Source organism: Xyrauchen texanus, chromosome 19 (assembly GCF_025860055.1).
Source record: "Xyrauchen texanus isolate HMW12.3.18 chromosome 19, RBS_HiC_50CHRs, whole genome shotgun sequence".
Taxonomy (NCBI): domain Eukaryota; kingdom Metazoa; phylum Chordata; class Actinopteri; order Cypriniformes; family Catostomidae; genus Xyrauchen; species Xyrauchen texanus.
The window spans coordinates 27,746,237-27,766,418 of record NC_068294.1 but is presented as its reverse complement, the minus strand read 5'-3'; the positions used below and the strand labels follow the sequence as shown (position 1 = coordinate 27,766,418).

The 20,182-nt window shown below is 42.9% G+C and overlaps 1 protein-coding gene across 4 annotated transcripts in view; it reads right to left on the bottom strand.

Annotated features, from left to right (window-relative positions):
* The window catches only part of LOC127659658 (fibroblast growth factor 13), a 239,917-nt gene that overhangs the window by 26,152 nt on the left and 193,583 nt on the right, over positions 1 to 20,182 (bottom strand). For all 4 annotated transcript variants that reach the window (XM_052149577.1, XM_052149580.1, XM_052149578.1 and 1 more), the window contains one exon: positions 17,737 to 17,840. In XM_052149577.1, the coding sequence (XP_052005537.1) occupies positions 17,737 to 17,840 (104 nt within the window). The remainder of the gene's footprint in view (positions 1 to 17,736; positions 17,841 to 20,182) is intronic.

Below are 20,182 nucleotides of genomic sequence, written 5' to 3'. Positions count from 1 at the left end.
AAGTTAGTCTGTATTCAAAGGTAATTTGACTGTGGTATATTTTCATAAATAATCTCATCCCTGTTTTTAAAAGATTTCACTTCAAAGCTATACCTAAATATGTGTAATATTATTTTCAATAAACCATGAGAATGGAGTATTGCTCCAATAAGAGAATTAATCATAATTCTCTTATTAAAGCTAATTCCTTACAATAGAAATTGTGAGCAGATAAAAGATTGTGGCACTTTATCCCATACCGTGCACATCTACATCAACAAAATTTCCAACAACGGAAATACATTTTGACAGGAAAAGTAGTATACAGTATGACACATATATATATATATATATATGTGTCAAATTTCAGCACTTTCAAAATCTGTGAATAACTGCGATTACAAAGTTTAATTGACTGACAGCACAAGTATTGTATCAAACCTTCGTGCCCACAGAGGAGAAGCCCTTTTTAATATCTGTGTCATCGTGACAAACTGCAGTACTACTTCCAGATGGAGTGTTTAAGATGTACACTGTGCAGAAACAGCATTTTCCTAATTGTCCATAACATTTCATCACCAATACTGATGCAAATTGCAGCAAGAGGTGGCATCATTTAAAAGCGATGAGGAGAATCTATCTACATGGAAATACAGCAGAGATTTTTTGGCATCCATTAATGTCTTGTGGAGAATAGAGGCAATATTAAAATTTCACAAATATACTTGAATCTGTGATGAGAATAAGAAAGGTGAAGAGCTTGATGATCTTCTGGGATTGTGCATGAGCTGACAAAATCTCATCCAGTGATGGGAGGAGAAACAATCTCTCATCAAAACATACTCTATATTAATAATAATAATAATAAAAACTACTGCACAGGTGTAGTAAAATGGATGCAGAATAAGAGAAGAGTGCCCTTAAAGCTAAAAGCTGTATAAGGCAAACCCTGAAAAGAGAGCAGGTTCTATCTCCACGTGAATTATATTTAGGAGCTGCAGTCACGCTGTTGCCAACTCACTGATTCGTATCTAATATCTTTTCCTCTGACGGGGGAAATCCTGCATTGCCCCTCCCTTTCCTCTGCTCTCCTTTCCTTTCCCAAAGGGCTTCCCCTCCCTGGCAGAGAAGCACAAGGAGAGGTTTGTGTTGTTATGCTTGTGTGTGTGTGCTTGCAATGGACAGAATAGACTCTGCCTCAGCCTTGATGGAATGCCTGCAGTCTATTCAACTGATTGTCTCATGTCTATGATGTACCGATTGATACAAAGCATAAAACACTTTCTCAATTTGGCAAGCTTTAATCTGACTGGCTGACTTTACACAACTTCTAGGAGTAAAGCACATAAGTTTTTTTAGTCCACCATTAGCTTTTTTCAATTCTGCAGTACGTATTTTATTTTTCTGTACTAAAATGTGTATTATTTAAGCAGTTATGTTGTTTATATCATCCTTTTAAGTTACATATGAAATTCTCTGAATTCTCCATGTACTCTGCATAGAGTTACATCATGCCATTTTCTGGTATTTCATTATTGCCATTATTTGGTCATAACAGTTGATTGGATATATTTTTTAAAAGACAAGGTTAGTAAGCGATTCTATCACAATAGTTTCATATTAACATGTATAATGTATAGGTCTTGTGATTATACTGTCTACATGAATGGATGGATTCATACTGTATTATAGATTTGTATGTGGCACAAATAAATGCATTTAAACTGAAAAAAAAAAATTAATAAATAATCATATTCAAAGGTTAATTTCAGCAAAATGAAAATCTAAGATTAATCCTGTTGACCTATAACAAAAAGAGTAATTAAATAAAACAATATATTAAATTAAATAATATTAAATTATTTTAATATGACAGACCTACAAAAACACATGCAACCAGGCATAATTATTTCAATTACGCAATTTTTCATGCCTGATGTTTTACAAAATTAACTTTAACCATTTTTCATGAATTTTAAACCTATCCTAAAGGGAAAAGGGCACAACAATTGAATTGAAATGATTTGATTTATCTTATTGTGGAGTTGGCAATTATTATTCATATGAGAACAAAAAAACATATCTGGAAAGCACAACAACAGTGACAACCATTACATCAGTAATATCAAGACATAAGTGCTTGAATCAGTCAATTTGATTTATAATCAGGGGTTATAATTGGGAGAAATATTTGACTCATAATTGAAATATTGGAGGCAAACTGTAAGTGTGAGCACAGGTTTTAGGATTTATGCATGAAATAACCGCAATGTGTTCCCCAAATAAATATGATCCATAACGATCATTTCAACTTGCCATATTCTGTTATTTTCCCCTATTTATAAACACAAATCTCTAAAACGAGGATATATGTAATATTCAGCACTGCCCGAGTTCTCCCTCTCCAAAGTGCTGGTTATGGCCACTTCACATGACAGAGGGAGTGTCTGTGCTCGCTCTCTGTACTCTGTGGGAGTATAATATTAAAGCGTCTGTCTTTGCCTGCTTCTAATGACCCAACAATAAACTGATTTCCAACTTTAAATGCACCCGCAGAGCTGTTCACAGGACAGCTCACACGTAGTCTTGGTTCTGCATGCACCAATGCACAGTAACTGTAATCTGATCAACTGTTCAATTTTAATATGCTGTTATTAAATCGTTTATTTCCATATGTTGTTTTAACATTTGATGTATTCACTGATCAAAGCATTAGGCATTATCGTTAAACACTCTCTTAAGGTATTGGCTTAACATTAGCGAGACTTGGAAACATAAAGAGAGAGCGTACAGAAAAAGAATATAATATATATTTAATTGATTGACTCTTCACACTTATTGTCACACTGATGGATACATTTGCTCTAGTGCTGTCAGTCGATTAAAATACGTTTTATAGTTGCATAATTTTTCACAGTTAAATCACGATTAATCACAGATTTTGAAAGTGCTTAAATTGGACTCTCTATGTATACTTATTTTCCAGTCAAAATACATTTGGTTCCTTCTTAGAAAAGAAAAGAAAACAATATGTAAAAAATAATGTTTAATTAACATTTTCCAAACAAAGCCTTCCATGGTAGAAAGATAGAAATCCACCAAATTCCCCCCATTTCAAGGTATTTCAAATCATTATTGTTTACCAAAAACTAAGTGGGAGGTTAACACATTAAAATACATAGTCCCTGTAGTTTTGCTTTTCATTGCAATGAACATTAAACTCTTAAACTTTAACAATATTAATTGTGGCTATCCACTTAGCTACAGCAATCGTGAAGCTGTATTTACATGATTTGCCGCTTTGAACTCCACATAAAAAGCGCTTGCAGAGAACATCTTGTTTTGTTTTATTAATGTAATTATACTTCATTTGAATTGTCTGAAATGCGAAGCCGAGGAAATGTTGAAGATCCCTTAATATGGCTCAGATCGCTCCTTAAATGTACAGTAAGTCTATGGGATTTTATTCTGACAAGTAAGTGAATGCAGACGCTTTGCAGCTGTGCAGCAAGGGCCACTGTAGAGGATATTAGTCTGAACCTTCTGCTTCTGCAGTGAGTTATCTTTTTTTAAGATTTTATGGCAGAGCAGCTGTCTGAACATAACATTTTTTAGAATGTAAGATTAAGTCAATATATTGATAGGAAATTACCTGAATATCAATACATCCAGTTTATTGACACAGACATTTGAATGTAACTATCACCCCAATGTTAAGCATGATCAACCAGACCAAGTTGGCCATGCGCTCGCATCTACAATCTTAAGTATGTTTCTGGCCTTAGAAATGCAATAGTAAACCATGATTTGAGGTATCTTTCATTCATTGGAAAAAGTAGCAAAATGTTACAGGGTTTGTTCAAATTGTTCAAAAATATAAAAAGTCAAAATACTAAAGTATTAATCTTAAAAAAAAAAAAAAGTAAAAAAAAGAAACACAGTCTACCTACACACCAGCACAGGAAAACAGAACCTCATCACTCACTGCCTACTCTTCATCGATTGGAGATTTCCCAACATTACAGGTGTCTGATAGGCTGGCTGAGTGGCTCCATAGCAGCAGACGCAAAAAGCCAATAAAGGGGATCAGACACCACAGAAGCATATTTCCCCTTCTGTCGCTCTCTCCACGTTGTGTCGGAGAAGCGACACTAGGGGTCTCTCTTGAGCGCCGATATTCACCTCTGACCTATTGAAAAGGGCCAATGAGAGTTGGCAGTCAGTATTTGCATGTCCCGCCCCCGGAAGGAGAATCCTTTGTTTATTCATTTGCCACACCCCCTGACGGGGGCTGTGGTACCCACATTCTCAATAAAAGAGCTATTTCCTTTGCCTCTGGGTCACCTGGCCCACAAATGCCGTTTTCACGGCAATGTGCTTTCAGATCACAACAGTCCCGGTACACCGGACGCGGCGATCCCGCCTTCCGCCTGCCCACGACTGTCCCCCGGCCGGCCGGTTCAGATGAGTCCAGAGGACGCCAACATCAGACCTCCTCCTCAGTCAAGAACCCGCCCCCTGCCGGGCGCGCGGAGCAAGGTAAGTGCTTTGAGTCTATTCTCAGCACCTCAACGAAGCCGCCCGACGCTGCATTACCTGTTCCGCCCCGCTGCGAGGCCCCGCCGGGTATGTCCAAAATACTCGTCCCTTTGGTGCCCCTAGCGCAGAGCTGGGAAGCGTGGCTTTCGCTTCCCAACGCATCACGCTGGCTGCACCGGACCATTCGACTCGGTTACGCAATTCAGTTTGCCCGGCTCCCGCCCCCCTTCAAGGGCGTCCGCTTTTCCGCAGTACACGGCGAGCATGCCAGTTCCCTGCGCACGGAAATCGCAACCCTCTTAGCCAAAGGCGCGGTACAGCCCGTCCCTCCAACCGAAATGAGGAAGGGTTTCTACAGCCCTTACTTCATTGTACCCAAGAAAGGCGGCGGCTTACGACCAATCCTGGACTTGCGAGTTTTCAATCGGGCCTTGTTAAAACTCCCGTTCAAAATGCTCACGCAGAGAAATATTCTGGCTGGCGTTCAGCATCTAGATTGGTTCGCAGCGGTAGACCTGAAGGACGCGTACTTCCACGTCTCAATTCTGCCACGACACCGACCCTTCTTACGGTTCGCGTTCGACGGCCAGGCGTTTCAGTACAAAGTCCTCCCCTTCGGCCTGTCTCTGTCCCCTTGCGTCTTCACGAAAGTCGCAGAGGCGGCCCTTGCCCCGCTACGAGTAGCCGGCATCTGCATTCTCAACTACCTCGATGACTGGCTCATCCTAGCACACTCCCGAGAGTTACTATGCACACACAGAGACCAGGTGCTCCGGCACCTCAGCCGCTTGGGGCTTCAGGTCAACTGGGAAAAGAGCAAGCTCACTCCGGTTCAGAGCATCTCTTTTCTCGGGTTGGAGTTAGACTCAGTCTCAATGACAGCACGTCTCACGAGCGAGCGTGCTCAGTCGGTGCTGGACTGCCTTGCTTCCTTCAAGCCAGGCACAGTGGTCCCTTTAAAACTTTTCCAGAGGCTCCTGGGGCATATGGCGTCCTCCGCGGCGGTCGCGCCGTTGGGGTTGATGCATATGAGACCACTCCAGCACTGGCTCCAGACTCGAATCCTGAGACAAGCATGGCACCACGGCACGCATCGGGTAAGGATCACCCCCGCCTGCCTCAAAACACTCCGACCCTGGACAGACCTCTGCTTTCTACGGGCAGGAGTGCCCCTGCAGCAGGTGTCCCGACGCGTTCTGGTCACAACCGACGCCTCCCGGTCCGGGTGGGGTGCCGTGTGCAGCGGGCACGCAGCAGCGGGCCATTGGAAAGGGGCCCCGCTGCGTTGGCACATCAATTGCCTGGAGTTGTTGACTGTCCTTCTTGCTCTCAGGAAGTTCCTCCCATTAGTTCGGGACAAACATGTCCCCGTGAGATCGGACAGCACCACGGTGGTGGCGTACATAAATCACCAAGGCGGCGTATGCTCCAGCCACATGTCACAACTCGCCCGCCATCTCCTCCAATGGAGCCAAGTCGCTGCGTGCCACTCACATCCCCGGCAAGCTCAACGTCGTAGCGGACGCGCTATCACGACAACGCCTGCCCGGCGGGGAGTGGAGGCTTCACCCCCAGTCGGTCCAGCTGATTTGGGAACGGTTTGGCAAGGCCCAGGTAGACCTGTTCGCCGCCCAGGAAACCTCTTAAGACGGCCCTGCTGATCGCGCTCGCCTCCATCAAGAGGGTCGGGGAACTGCAAGCGTTCTCTGTCAGCGACACTTGCCTGGAGTTCGGTCCGGCAGATACGTCTGTGATCCTAAGACCGCGACCGGGCTATGTGCCCAAGGTTCCTACCACACCATTCCGAGATCAGGTAGTGAACCTGCAAGCGCTGCCCCGGGGAGGAGGCAGACCCAGCCCTTTCGTTGCTGTGTCCAGTGCGCGCCCTGCACATTTACCTGGACCGCACACAGAGCACCAGATGCTCTGAGCAGCTCTTTGTCAGCTTTGGGGGATGGCAGAAAGGGAATGCCGTCTCCAAACAGAGGTTCGCCCACTGGGTTGTCGACGCCATCACACTGGCTTATCACACCCAGGCCGTGCCCCTACCCTTGCAGGTCCGAGCTCACTCAACAAGGGGTGTTGCGTCCTCGTGGGCACTGGCCAAGGGCACCTCCCTAGCAGACATCTGTAGAGCCGCGGGTTGGGCAACACCCAACACCTTCGTGAGGTTTTACAACCTCCGCGTTGAGTTGGTTGCGTCTCGTGTTTTGTCAGGTCCGAGCCCGTGAGAACTCGGTAACACGTGAGACCGACCGGCCGGGTGGATCGCTTGCACCCAGCGCCCTTTCCTGACGTCAAGGTAAAGTAGTGCGCCTTCTTCCCAGGGCGCTCCACTCCGAGTCGGGCCCCTGGTCGATTCCTCCCCAGCCCTCCGGGTCCAGCGGTTCAGCGGAGGAACTCGCCGACCCAAGCCACTGCGGGTACCCTGATGGCTACCCTGTACTGGTATAGGTGCTCCACAGGTAAGGCCTCCTGCTCCGACTCCCCTGTGTGTAATTCCACGGTTCTGTCCCTTACGAGCGGACCCCGTGTCTCCCTTAGGCAGTTACAGCTGCCTCGGTCGCTGTGCTGTAGCAACTCCCCCTTCGAGGCTGGATCTACCACCGCACCATACTTTCCACACGAGCCCTAAGACGGCCGTGTGACGTGTCTACCACTTTTCCTCCCCAAGAAAAAGGGCAGGTGTGGTCTCCGCAGGGTCTGGGTAAGACCCCCTTCCCTATATGCGTGTAAGGGCCCCGGCCGTGATTGCTCTATGCGAGAAACATAGAGAGAAAAGAGGCCCAGCCAGGCTGGCCCGCTCCCATGTTGGCAAACATCGCCTTGTTCCCCTCTCAGGGTAACTAGAAGGATCCCGATGTTCGTATGGGGCATTGGGGAAGGGTACGTGCAGCCGGGTACAGATGATGCTTGGCACTGGATGAATCCCTGCCCGCCTCTGTATCGGCAGTTCACGTACACGGTTCAGCACATGGCAAGATTGGAATGGGTCCCCTAGTGTCGCTTCTCCGACACAACGTGGAGAGCGCGACAGAAGGGGAATGTTTGGTTACGTATGTAACCTCCGTTCCCCGAGGGAGGGAACGACACGTTGTGTCTTTCCTCCGCCATGTCGCTGAACCGAGCCACTGTTGTGGCCGGACCATTTCCGGCTCCTCAGAAAAATCCTGACTAAACTTCCGTATTTGCCCCGCTTAAATACCCGTATGTCCGGGGGCGGGACATGCAAATACTGACTGCCAACTCTCATTGGCCCTTTTCAATAGGTCAGAGGTGAATATCGGCGCTCAAGAGAGACCCCTAGTGTCGCTTCTCTGACACAACGTGTCGTTCCCTCCCTTGGGGAACGGAGGTTACATACGTAACCAAACGACTCATAAAAAAAAAAAAAGGAAATTTAGAATACTACATACTCTTCCAACATACACACATCAAGAAAAAACATTACCACTTCAAAATATAGTTTACGCAGGCAAGACACTAGGGATTTGCTGAAGGACTATTTTCACTGACGTTTAAATGGACATTTTGAAGTCGACTAGTCTAAAAAGAAACCAACTTTCTGAAAATGTGTTTATGTGACCCATTTAAAATACTTAACCTGTTGATAGCACCCCCTTTTTGAGCACAAACCATGAAAATTACGTACCTGAACTTAAATGGTTGTATTTACTGGACCCTTTGGAGTATGGACACAGTTGTAGTATCTTTTGAAAGAAGACAGTTTGGGCTTTATGCCCCAAGTTTCAGAATTATGATATGTTGTTATTTTTTAAAGTTAGAGAAGCTGAAGTTTATAGTAATGGAAATATTTTGTGCTGAACATGTATTTATAATCTAAAAACACTACATAATAAAAGTACCAAGACAACACAGAAATACAATGTTCTCAAAGCCACAACTCAAAAGAAGTTATGTATCAAATTTGAAGATGATCTAACATGAACAAAAAATGAGGTTCCTGCAAGCTTTTTCTCTGTTAAATCGCTGGCAGGTGTATAGAGTAAAATTAAGGCTCCGCCTTTCAAGATGACAAAATCTGACTGCACTGCTTGGCTATTCTGAATAAAACTACGCCCCATTTTTTAAAATAGACTTTGGAGACAGGCTCATTTTGTTTATGAGACTCTAATATATAAGATCATATACAGTTTTACAACATGAATGCTGCTCAGATTGCATAGTTTGTTGAAGAACGATGACAAAGACTAATTCTTTCAGGCGAGATCTCATGTAAACAATGGAGAATATATCAATATTTCTCAGATTTATCACTTTTATGTTTTTCAAAAAACGCTTGTCATGGAAAATTGACCCAAGTGTGACGAACTGGATTCATTTGGCGATCGTGTTTTCATAAAAAAGGTATGAAGTCCCGTTTTGATAGTGCATGTTTTAATTTGTACTCCTGGCACAAATAACTAAATTGCTATTTCTGGAGCATTGCTATCGTGAAACAGAGATCGGATATCAATGTTGAACCCTTAGACCTTTGAAAAGATGTATAATTTGTTAACATTAATTACATTTATAGAGGGTAAATTATATATTAAATGTAAGCAGAGTGACGTCACTCCCGCGTGTGGGCGATTGTGTATCAACAGGTTAATCTATTCCAAATCCAAAGCTAAATTCCACTGAAAGGTGGCATTTATCTGTGACGTGCTCGCCTGGCATTATGATCATTGTACATTAAATATAGAACATGACACGGATTCAGTGAATCAACATTAGCAAATATTTAACAGGCATATTTATTGAAAACAATTGGATGAATACTGCAGGACCAATACAACAACCCAGCCTGTTCTAAACCGAATTCCCCACGTAAAAGTTACTTTAAATATTAAAACAGTCATGACATTGTTGACAATAATTAACAGGTAGACTAAGCAAAATCTGAGAGAAAACAAATGCGCTGAAAAGTTGTGCGTATTTCACGACATGCAGTCGAACATTAGCCACTGATTTAATAATTTTTTTTAATAATTTATTTTATACCCTTTTATCCCAATTTGGAATGCCCAATTCCCACTACTTAGTAGGTCCTCGTGGTGCCGTGACTACTCCCCTCAATCCCGGTGGCAGAGGACTAGTCTCAGTTGCCTCCGCTTCTGAGACAGTCAATCCGCGCATCTCATCTCATTGCCAATTTGGTTGCTTAGGAGACATGGCTGGAGTCACTCAGGAGTCGAACTCGCGACTCCAGTGGTGGTAGTCAGCGTCAATACTCGCTGAGTATTCACCCGCGTCCATTGATCTAATTCTAATATGACAGCTGTTCAGTAAAGAACGTTAACAAATATCAGTTACGATGTAAAAAAAAAAAAAAGTATCTATACGATAGAAAAAATAGGCCTGTGATGTAGCCTACAATAACCCTAATGTTTTATAAACATGACGTGCACACAGAATAAAAAATAGTTTAACCTGTTAAGCAGTCAGCACTCGCTGAAATAAACCGTAATTTTCTAGGCTACTTGCTCAAAAGCATACATTTTTTGACAAGCAAAATTGACACGTCGTCATGGTTCGGTGAAAGACTGGACCTGACTCACCTGAGGCTGCTATCCTGCGCTTGAAAAAGCCTGCACAGCAAAAAAATGATGTACAAGCATGCACAGATGTAAAGACATCTCAAATGTAAAAACATCATAGGGACTTTCAAACCTTTGGAAATCCGATTCCCGCACCACCACCAAAGTGGTTTCATAACCATGCTGACTTTGCTTGTCTAGTGAGATGACATTTTCCTGCACGTGACTTGAGTGTGAGAGAGAGGGAAAAAGCATGCGCAGTCTGAGGTGAAATGAAACTATGTATCTGCTCCAGATTTTTTAAATAACATTTGTATTATTCATTCTATTTAAAACATGCAACATTAATATGACAGTAATTTAAGTGCAGCCTCTGTAAAAATATAAAGCCAAATGTAAATTTGTAAAATTATGAACAGTTTAATGGGGGGAAATATTAACAGACTAGTAATTCCAGTGTCGACTAGCAGCATCAGAACCATTTAGTTGACTAGTCTTGCGTATCCCTACAAGACACACAAACACCCCCCAAACAAAGCCGAATGAGATGAACAGTATCCTTCACTTTTAATCATCATCCACTTATGCTGGCTGAAAGCTCTCCACCACTCTGTAAGCACTCTATTGTTTCATCACAAGCACATATTGCAAAATTAAGAGAAATCTGATATTAGACAATTACAGTTGTGCTTCACAATGGTGAGGAAACATCTGCACAGAAAGCTTTTAAAATGGAAATACAGGGTATGAATTAAAATCAATGTTCGAAGACGTGTGTGTTAATACTCTCCAGATTAAAAGTTACAGTTGAAATAAAATATTAAAACCTACAGCACCTTGCTGTTCTGTCACTCAGAGTTAAATATAGCCTCCTCCTTTCTGCTGTCGATCAAGATGCCACAAGGTAACACGATGTTAGTGTTGTGGAAAACAGAGCTTTAATTTAATGAGCGCTATGGCACATATGTTTTAATTACAGACGCTAAGACACACATCATTAAAGTCACTGAGTGGGAACAAAAAACTGCTGGTTAGCAAGTGTGTGTGTTTGTGTGAGTGAGTGAGTTTGGTTTCCATTGCTTCCCTAACGTCCCCACAGGCTTGGTAGTTTCCCGCTGAGCATGTTGGGCTGTATTATACCAAACATCCTGATCAGATTACATGATTTTGTCAGAGTTCATGCAAGACTCCCAATGTCTGCTGTCTTGATTGTCTTCCTGACAAACAGCATTGCGCAGAAGATTAGACAGCAACAGGTTTGTTGCAGCAAGCTACATGTTTGAGGCAGAGCAGTCCGCAGCCACAAAACAGGATGGACCGGAAAAAAGCTGATTCTGGACTATGGATGGGCATTTTGGTCATTTTGTCTAGTCTCACTTATACACAGCACCATGTGCTCCAGTGTTGCAATACCTTATGATTGTTTAAGGACAATACCAGCTGCTTTGATTGAACCCATTAAATGTTATAACAACTATTTTGTCTTGACAGATAAATTAAATACTCGAGGTGGGGGGCATCCCATTTGCGATATTTTGTAGTTGTTCTATGGACAAATACTTCAGACGGACATCTTCAGTCGGACATCTTCAGTCGTTGCATCACAACGAGTGTCGCATTTTTATTTCTAAGTGAAATAAAAAATAGCCCTTTTACCCTGCTGATTTAACAGCTTAACCTCATGTGACCACGTGTCCACATTGGACATTGTATTTTGGCTTTGCTATACGCAACACATAATTTAATTTAAACTGACTGATCTCAGTTCAGAAGACTATGCTGTCAGTAAAGGTTTAAACATGTGACCAAACAACATGACGTCGATTACAGCTTTTAGAGTTTTTATTTGGTTCAAACACCAACAAAACTACATTTGGTAAGAAACCTAATAAAGTTTTAACAGTTATACCTGTTTGAGTCAAAAGATTACAGTCTCTAGTTTCACATTATATTTTTTTTATTTTAGCGATTCATAGCAAAACGGCACACTGTTAAACATAATGACCACATAAATGGACTGTATGCTCAGTTTCATTTAAAATACCCTAAATTCACTGTGCATAATCACAATGAATCAAAGGATTCTTCCAAAAGCTGGAAAATGTTGCTTTCAGAGGCTGTATAAAGATTTAAGATGAAAATAAGTTGCATTTCAAACTGTTCTGATACCAGTGCAGAAAGACAGCACACTGGAGGTCAAGTCATTCACAAAATAGGGAGCAAGGGAGAAATTCTATAGCTCTCTATGCAGATAAGTGCATTCAATCCAAACCTCTTATCAAAAGTACAGTTTCAGGCTGCAGATGACATTTGGAACACTCAACATGTACAGACATGGGTAATATATTATTTTATTTGAACATGGTTGCCAGTGATTGGACGATGCTGGCCAATACTTTTAATCAGAATTATTTATGCTAATTTCTGATGTAATGTCTGTAATGTCTCAAAAACATCAATAACCAACACTCCTGGAAACACAAACAATTTGATAAAATTTGACTTTTTATAGTTTGGAATTATTACAATTTCACAACTTATTCCCACAGTCCACATATTGTATGTGGACATCCATTTTTAGGAAAACTATTTGCTCCAAAAAATAAATAAATAAATAATTAAAAAAAAAAAAAAAAATATATATATATATATATATATATATATATATATATATATATATATATATATATATATATATCTTAGTGGATACTTGTTACAAATCAAAAAGGGGAATATAAAACGCACACAGCAGTCATGCTCGGGTTTTAGAGGGTTAAACCAGCCTGAGCTGGTCTAGCTTGTCTCCCAGCCTGGTCAAGGTGGTCCTCAGCTGGATTAGCTGTTCAGCCATATGGTCTCCCAGCCTGACCAAGTGCCCAAAACCTCTTTAAAACCATCAAACAGACTGGGAGACCAGCAAAGACTAGCAAACCAGCCAAGGGTTGTTTATTTATTTAACAGAGTGAAAAATGCATCTCAAGATCCTGTGTTCTGTTCCATTTATTTGCACTCCATCTAACTATTTAAAAGAAATAATGTGTCCTGTGTAAACGCCTCTAATCCACTCAATATATTGAATGATAATCCGAATTGAAAGCCATAATGTAAAGTGTTGACCAACATTACTGCAAGGTGTCAACAAAAATCATGCAGTAAACAATCACAAAGTTAAAAATATGGCCCCTTTTTGACATGTTTGAGTATGGTTTTTAAATAACTTTTTTTTTAAAGATTATTAAGGTGATTATGTTACACAATTACTGTATTTCCATGATCAATCATTGCTGTCACATACTTGAGTACTCGTGCTCATCCCTATTCCTTCCTGTGTGCTCTCAAATGTTTCAGAAGTTGCCTTCTTTGCTTCCTGCCCCATTTTATTCCACTGTTATTCATATGGAGGATTTGTGCCAGCCTCAAGATTGAATAAAATGTGTGTGTGTGTGTGTGTGTGTGTGTGTGTTGTTGAGAGTATGTGTATTTGTTTGCACCAACTCTCTCCTGTCAGATAGTACGGGCGCCAGTAATGTCAACCACATGAAATTCTAACATTTGTCTTGCAGCAGGAGTTTGGCAGGTTCATGCTACATTATTCATGTTTTCATGCTATCAATCAATGTTGAGCTGCAAGCTGCCGGTTCAGCAAATTTTCACGGGCTCTTTGTTTCTAAATGTTTCAGCTTTTCAATAACTCATCTTTATACTACAAGGCATGTTGCTAAATTCATGTATTGGAAAAATTTCAGAGATACAGGGAAGAACTTATCCACCAGGGACTAAAAACCTTCCAAGCATACAATCATGTTTTAATAGTGATAACTGCACACAAAGCTGAGTCGTAGTATTTTCAATTGACTTTCAGCAAATACAAACATGCCTCCATATCATGATATGATGCTAATTGAGAATGATTTTACACATTGTATCAGATATGTGCTGGAGGGGATATTGTAAAAGCAGAGAGTCTTATATATGTGTTTCTGAAGCAGAACAAAATGATTGGGACTGGTGTGCATTTGCTCAACCCACATACTGCCTTTCCTGCATCACCATAGTAACCAAGACGAATACCACAGCACCAACATTTCGTCCGGTGCAGGCAGGCAGAAGGTCAAGACTGTGGGCAAAGGGCAGCCCAACCACAGCCGGTAACCAAACATCTCTCCACCATCCACCCTGAAATCATGCCACTTAGTGAGCAGGGCTTTGTATAATCTAAACTAGTAATGTGGCACTGAGGTTATGAAAACATCTTGAGAAATTTGTCCAGACCCGATATGCAATTACAGCTGTAACTTTACTCATTTCATGACAGCATGCCATATGGAGAAAGGGTGTGTGACAAGCTCACAGAGGAGGCATCATCTGTTTATATGGCTAAATCTGTGACATATCTGTTGGATAGTATGTGACGCTCTTGGGAGAGAGGGATTTTTTGGCACAGTTAGGGGCCGTTCACACAGGACATGTTCTTGTGATCTGCTGCTTAATTTTTTAATTGATGATTTATGTATACATGCACTAGATGGACATATTTGACTGTTATGCTACGAACACTGCATTTTAAGATAAAATGTCACATTAAAAGTAGTTCTCAAAATTAACCTCCTAAGACCTGAGAGTGAGTGCTGTGTGCCTTTTCCATTTCCCTTTTTGATTTGTAACTAATAGCCCTAACTAGTAAAAACATCATGGTTACTGTTGTAACCTACATTTCCCGAGGGAGGGAATCAGGTTGAATCGTACCTCTGAACCTGAGAAAAGGCCAATGTCAAGTTGGCAGACAGAATTTGCATGCCCGGCCCCGGACATACGGGTATAAAGGGAGCAGCGAATGCCAGTCAGGATTTTTCACTGAGGAGCCGAAAATGAAGCACGGCCATTTACAGTGCTAGGTCTAGTGCTGTGGCAGGAGGGACACGTCTCATTCCCACCCTAGGGGAACGGAGGTTATGACAGTAACCATGACGTTCCCCTTCTGTCACTCACTCGACGTTGTGTCGAATGAAGTGACACAAGGGGTCCATAGAAAGGGCTGGGTTTGCCTCCTCCCAAGGCAGCGCTTGCAGGTTCACGACCTGGTCCCTGAAAGGGGTGGTAGGAACCTTGGGCACGTAGCCCGGTCGGGGTCTCAGGATAACATGAGAAAGTGCCGGACCGAACTCCAGGCAGGTGTCGCTGACAGAGAACGCTTGCAGGTCTCCAACCCTCATCATGGACGCTAACGCAATTGTGAGGTTCGTCTTCAGGGAGAGGGCCGGACCGAACTCCAGGCAGGTGTCGCTGACAGAGAACGCTTGCAGGTCTCCAACCCTCGTCATGGACGCTAACGCAATCGTGAGGTTCGTCTTCAGGGAGAGGGCCTTGAGGTCGACTGAATCAAGCGGCTCAAATGGGGGTCTCTGAAGACCCGAGAGGACCACTGAGAGATCCCAAGAGGGGCACAGGTTAGGCCTGGGGAGGATTCAGTCTCCGGGCGCCTTTCAGGAACCTTACAATCAAGTCGTGCTTACCAAGGGACTTGCCATCTACTGCGTCGTGGTGGGCTGCGATAGCAGCTACATACACCTTCAAGGTGGAGGGGGATAGCCTCCCCTCCAGACTCTCCTGCATGAATAGAAGCACTGACCGAACTGCGCAACTCTGCAAGAGCGGCCTCTGCAACCTTAGTGAAGACGTGAGGGAGCTGTGTCAGGGGAACAGGGACTGTAGAGTTTTAGGGCCGGGGTGCTGTGAGAACGGTGCACACCTGCTGGATGACCCAGGGAGTGGGGAAATCGCTCTTTTATTGAACCAATGAAAATAAGGAAAACAAGGATTTTCCTCCCGGCCCTCCACCGGGGGACGGAGTGGTCTTGGTACCATCTCCGGAGTGAAAATCGTCTCATGAGCGCTTTTCTGATCCGGGAAAGGGTCCTGGAGCCAAAGGTGGCGCTCCTGGACCAGAAGGGTGGCCATCGTCCACCCGAGTGTCTGCACTGTGACCTTCGTGGCTCTGAGAGCAAGGTCGGTGGCAGAGCGCAGTTCCTGCAGCACATCGGGAATACCCATGTGCAGATCTTTAAGTACCTTGGCTTGATGGACCTGCAGGAGAGCCATGGCATGCAGGGCGGAGGTGGCCTGTCTGGGCTGTGGGCTTTGGAGGTCAGTGATGACGTCGTCCTACAGGCTCTAGAGGGGAGTACCGGGCGGTCCTGCCAGGTGGCAGCGTTCTCTGGGCACAGATGGATCGCAACCTGGGGGACTTCCGTGTACCCGTGGGCCGCTACGCCATCCAGGGTAGTGAGCGCGGACGAGCGAGGGGTCAGTTACGGGTAGTGAAAGGTGCCCTCCACGACCGCGTCGGCTCGTCATGCACTTCCCGGAATAATGTGAGCGGCGCCAGGCGCCGAGGTACCAGTCGTCAAGCCGCGAAGGGTGTGGGGAGGAAAGGGGGTTCCAGTCCAGCCTCGCGCTCACGGGAAAAGCATAGAGGACATCTGCGCGTCAGCCTCAGACTGGGCGAGCAGACACGAAGGTGGCAGCCCAGACGAGTCATCAGCATCAGATGGCTGAAGTGGCTTTCTCTCGTGAGAAAAGAAAGCCGCGACCGCAATGTTGCCATGGCTATTTTCTCGCACTGAGAACATGAACCATTCATAATAGCTGCCTGCGTGTGATCGCAGCCCAGGCACGCAAGGGAGCTTTTATGACCGTCAGAAATGGAGAGAAATCACCGCATCCATGAACTACACAAAGGCGGAAAGGCATCTTGAAAAAGACGTGTCCAGAAAAGGATGTTCAACGCCGCTGTGTATTGTTCTTTTGTGAGTGGAAAACTCAGACTCTTTTAGAGGAACTACAACTCTTTTAGGAGGAGACACTCTTTTAAACAGAAAGCAAGCGCTGTCGAAGCGCCCAGGGGCATGAACAGAGTGCAGAGAGAGAGACGCCAGCTGGAAATGATTCGTGCGGATCCAACAGCAATGCTTCTCGCTGGTAGAGTGGAACAGGATTGAAACTCAGTTGCTTGCTGCACAACCATTTGGCTCCGAAGAAAAATTCTGACTGGCATTCGCTGTCCCGCTTCCCTTTAAACCCGTATGTCCTGGCGGGGCATGCAAATTCTGTCTGCCAACTTGACAATGGCCTTTTCTCAGGTTCAGGGGTACGATTCATCATCCAAGGAAGACCCCTTGTGTCACTTAATTCGACACAACGTCGAGTGAGTGACAGAAGGGGAACTAGTAATAAACTAATAAAAAAAATAAACAATTCTAGAGCAAATAGTTTTCCTAAAAATTGATGGCTACACATGTGGACAGCAGGACTAAAAAGTAACATTTTAAATAATAACAAGCTATAGAAATATATTTTTTAAATCAAATTGTTTATTATGTTTCCAAGAGTGTTGTTTATTCATGATCTTGAGATGTTACAAACATTACATCAAACATATTGAGTGGTCCATCATCTGCAGCCTGAAACGTGTCTTTTGATAGGAGGTTTGTATTGAATGCACTTAGCTGCTTAGAGAGTTATAGGATGCTCCCTTGCTCCCTATTTAGTGAATGACTTAACCTCCAGTGTGCTGTTTTTCTGGACAGCAGTAGCATGGTTTGACATTCTCTCTTGAGTCAAAAGAGCAGGATTGAAGTACACAAAGGTCTATATTTAATCAGAAGTTGCAGTTACTTACTGATGTATACAGATAGCCCTCGCTGTTCATGGCCAGATAGAGTTTAGTCTGAACTCCCTGGATGGCCACCACTCGCAGGCCCACTGGGATGAGGTTGAACATGGCTGTGTATGAAACAAGGAAAGTCACATTAATATTTTTAGATATTCATGATAAACACTGAATGTCTTCAATAAATCTCTAAAAACCCTAATCGTGATATCACCCAATACAAACAAAGGGAAGAGTGGAGTATTCTGTGTCACTTTTTTTTTTTTTTTTAAAGAAAGTGTCCAGTTTCTCAAAGAGACCAATGTAATAGTATTCAATGTACTCTATTTGGATGCAAAACTCCCTATCACTATTAGTTCAGCCATTGACACAGCTTACCCCGAAGCACTTTCTTAACCCCTACGTCAACACTTAATTTAATAATTCATAGTTTCTTTATCCATTTCATTTATGTGGTTTCATTCATTGTCAATTCACCAACATGAATGATAAATATATTTTTTACCTGGTTAAGTCTGCTTTGATATGAAACTCCTTTTACATGCCATGTAGGGAATTGACTTTGATATGCAAAAAAAGTGTGCAACATAGAAAAAAATGCATATCACATTTTATAATGTGCTCCTGTCAATCAGTGGCAGCTTTATATGATGAACCATTCCTAAACATCGCATAAAGCATGACAAAATTGTGTACCGTTTAATGGATTGACACAACTTACCCGCTGGCACATCTTAACCCCTCACCCTAGATTGCGCATTTGCATCACATTTACTGTAACATCCGCAATGTGACATATTTCAGTAATTTATGTTAAACATTCAGCAGCAAATAATGTGGTGCAGGACTCATTATCTGCATTTGATTGGACACATGTTATGCTATGATATAATTTTTCCCTGCCCACATGGCCTTAGGTAATATCATCAGAATGTTTTTTTTAGAGAACAGTGCACTGACGAATCATTCTGATAAAATTAGTTTCTTTTGAACCTTGGCAAGGATCTACTTCCAAGTGTATTATAGCTATATCTAGTGCACATTAAACGTATTTATTCTTATCTACATGGGGCAACATTTCAGCTTAATCTAAACACTGTTTAAACTTGTGCGTTCAAACGCGCTACTTGTATGTTTCATTCTCTTTGAACCACCACCTCTTTAATATGTAGTTCATCATTTTCCTACTCCATCTCTCTTTCTCTCTGTTTCACACTGGTCCTTCTGTCTCTTTCACACATTCTTTACTCTCTGTTAAGAGAGTTAGTGAGCTGCACGGGGCTCTGTCTGCTTGGTAGCACTGGCTGTGCCAACTCGCCTCACACCTTTGTCTCTGTCACCACGTAAGCCATAAAGCTGACAGTCTCTCCCATCCACATGGTCTCTTTCTGCCAGTGGGAGGAGTGAAGCAGCCAGCCAACCACCCCTGACTCTGAGAGTATGTGAGAAACATAAGCTTTGGAGAAAAAAGCACAAGCTTTCTGAAAGGCAAAATGTGTGAGCCATTTTGCTGGTTATGTAACTGCAATTGATTAAAAAAAAACAAAGCAAGAAGTTGTTGTAAAGTCGCTAACTCCTTTAAAAAAAAACACAAACCACACATTTTTCAAGACAATTTCAGATTTGTATTAGTCTTAAAATGGTGCATTCATGCATCTATCCAGTCATTCCAATCGTCCATTCATGGCAGTAAACACTCTCAGCCTCTGTTAGCATTACCTCACATTTCCTGCATGAGCACAACCACATCTCCCGTTCTCTCCGTCTACCAGATTCTTTTGTTTGTGCTGCTGCTGCAGCCTCCTCCATCTCCTGGAGTTCCAGGTTGGTGTACTCCGGTTCAAACAAATAGGGATGGCAAAAAACCTCTAAACGAAATCCTCTGATATTTTTCTTTAAAAATCCTCATTGTTGTCTTCTAATTCGTGACCGGTGTTTTGTTTTGCTCTATCCTCTGCCCTTTCACATTCATCACTTCTCACCAGAGCTTACGCTAGGCCTACGTCATATGCCGGAACTCGACTCTCACGTGAATGCGACGACGGCCGTTACCGGAAGCCAGGGATTATAGTTTATGAAGTTATAAATATGTATATTTTTCTTAAAAAAAACATAACTTCAGAAGGCCTTTATTAACACCCTGAAACCGTATGGATTACTTTTTTGATGGATGGATGCGCTTTTTTGTGCTACCAAGAAAGGTACCATTCACTCCCATTATAAAGCTTGGAAGAGCCAGTTCACAGCAATCCATTTCACAAGTGAATTTGTCAATCAGTTCCAGATTTATTATGAGGGTTTGTTTAAGGATCCGTCAATTTACACCTGTGGCAGACATGCTTGTGTTTAATACTTAGAACACATCTTGAGATCTCTTAGTTGGAATTTGCGCTCCATCAAGTGTTTTGAACGCATGTATGTGTTTTTCTGCCTGCTGAAGTGTTGTTTTCTTCAC